The 2,299-nt window shown below is 45.9% G+C and overlaps 1 protein-coding gene across 1 annotated transcript in view; it reads left to right on the top strand.

The window, feature by feature from the left end:
- LOC125304792 (ral guanine nucleotide dissociation stimulator-like) overlaps window positions 1-2,299 on the top strand; it is a 36,921-nt gene extending 34,622 nt beyond the window's left edge. Inside the window, 4 exon segments of the mRNA XM_048259290.1 lie at window positions 29-103; window positions 1,070-1,321; window positions 1,604-1,718; window positions 1,992-2,299. Coding sequence (XP_048115247.1) covers window positions 29-103; window positions 1,070-1,321; window positions 1,604-1,718; window positions 1,992-2,167 — 618 coding nt within the window. The 3' untranslated portion in view covers window positions 2,168-2,299.

The raw sequence follows: 2,299 nt of genomic DNA, 5'->3' as shown, positions 1-2,299 counted from the left end.
TGACTATGGTTCTACTTCCTTTTTGTAGACCTCCACGCCCTCCGTAAAACATTCCAATTCTACCTTAGGGAAGTGCGGCCCCATAGCTGACCTGGCACCCACGGTACTTTCTCAACTTCCTGTGCCATTTCTTGTTTCTCTTTCTGTGATCTGGTCACACTTCCTGTTTCTCCACTGTGCTTCATGGGAAATGTAGTCCCTCCTCTCTCTATCACTCTGCCCTCATCTTCATGGGTCAGTGTCACTTTCCATGATCATCCGGTCGTCCATTCTCTGTTCATAAACACGTGTGTGTGTGTGTGTGTGTGTGTGTGTGTGTGTGTGTTGTGTGTGTGTGTGTGTGTGTGTGTGAGAGAAAGAGAGAGAGAGAGAATGTGAGGACGTATGTATATGAAAGCAATGGGGGAACACAACAGCTCTATACCTCCTGTTAAATTTGATTTCTCATTTCATTCTGACCTCTGATCATCCTGTCTGTCTGGGACCAAAGCTCTTGGGCTTCTCTAGGCACTACTGAGACTCTTCACTACTTTTTTCTACACAATCGCACTCTCTGTCCATTTCACTGTGTGTTTGCACTGCTGTGGTTTCTTCATGTCACATGGTATCGGCAGGTGAATCAGAGCATGTCTCCCACATCAGAGTATCTCACACAAGCCCTTGACCCACTCACGTTGTTGAGTGCTACTGTTCATGGTCATTGTCTGATATTCATTATGTATTCCTGTAGACGTTAAGTGATATTCTTGTTTGCCAGCTGAGGTGAACTTGTACAGTTTCAGGAAGCAGCAATATTAAATATTTAATGTTTTCAATCAGCTAGCTAAACCTTTCAACAATTGCATAAAACTACTAAATAAAACCAGTTCATACATTATTTATTATCATCACAATATAAAAAGGTAGATTTTTTGTTGATAGTTGAAAAAAAGTGTAAAAGGAATCAAAAGAAAAAAAGATGCTTCCTGAGTTATAATTATTTCACCTCTGCCATACTGTCATTCCAATATTGTGCTAAGGGATCGGAATGAATGTCTGACTCGTCTCTTTGTCTCCCCCTGGTGGCCAGTTCTGGGAGTCCACCTCTCTGTCATCTCTGGACGCCTCTGGAATGGGCTCGGGCTCAGGCTCCAGCAGCGCCTCATCCTCGTCGGTGTCCTCCACGCCGGTGACGGCGTCACGCTCGCACAAGCGCTCGGTCTCCGGTGTGTCCTGCTACTCCTCCCTCTCGCTGCCCCTCTACAATCAGCAGGTGGACGACTGCTGCATCATCCGCGTCAGCCTGGACGTGGACAACGGCAACATGTACAAGAGCATCCTGGTGAGTGAGGGGGGCAAGGCGGAGAAAAAGAACAGTAATATTGCCATGTCACTGCGTGGGTGTGTCAGAGTCCTACTCCCCCATCAGCACTCACAGAAAACACTGATCATTGTTAGTCATGTTCAGATACACATTTGACCCACTTGGTAAAGAGAAGGTTCTAGAGATGTACAGGAAGTAAGATGGGGGGCATTGTCTTTGGAGATTGAAGAAAGTGATGTAAATGTAAAGATGTTGATTTTCCTGTGGTTCATGTGTTTTTTGCTGTGCTTTGTGGTGCAGGTAACAAGTCAGGATAAGACCCCAGCAGTCATCAGGAAGGCCATGGTCAAACACAACCTGGATCGTGAGCGACCAGAGGACTATGAACTGCTTCAGAAGATCTCAGAGGAGAAGGGTCAGCCAAACTTTCTGCATTAGTGCATTTGTCTGTTTGTCTTTATAATCATTTACTTTAAAAGTAAACATAAAACAAATATTTCTAGCCTCTAGAAAAAAGTTCTAGCCTTCAATCGCCCCTGTGAGCTTCTGGCCTGTATTCTGTCCAAGCTTCAGATTATGTAGTTAAGATCATGAAAAAATTGTGAGAAAAACAGAGACAAATATTTGATCTTAACCACATAATCTGAAGCTTGTATTTATTAGACTCCTGTTGTACTTGCTTCCTCAGAGCTGAAGATTCCAGACAATGCCAATGTCTTCTATGCCATGAACTCGTCCGCCAACTACGACTTTGTCCTGAAGAAGCGCGGATTCCCCCGCGCAGGCCGGACCAAACACGTGGCCAGCTCCACGCTGCCGCGCATGAAGCAGAAGGGCCTGAAGATCGCCAAGGGCATCTTCTGAAGCGCTCGGACTGAGCTGGGCACAGGCCAATTCTGAGAGTTTGCTCTCTTCTCTCCTGTTTGGTGACACCTGCTAGCTCTCTGGCGGTTGCCTTTTGTCGATGAAAGGGGGAATGGGTTGTTGGTTCCCCAG

The sequence above is a fragment of the Alosa alosa genome, chromosome 12, assembly GCF_017589495.1.
Source record: "Alosa alosa isolate M-15738 ecotype Scorff River chromosome 12, AALO_Geno_1.1, whole genome shotgun sequence".
NCBI classification, from domain to species: domain Eukaryota; kingdom Metazoa; phylum Chordata; class Actinopteri; order Clupeiformes; family Clupeidae; genus Alosa; species Alosa alosa.
This window is presented reverse-complemented; position numbering and strand designations above follow the sequence as displayed.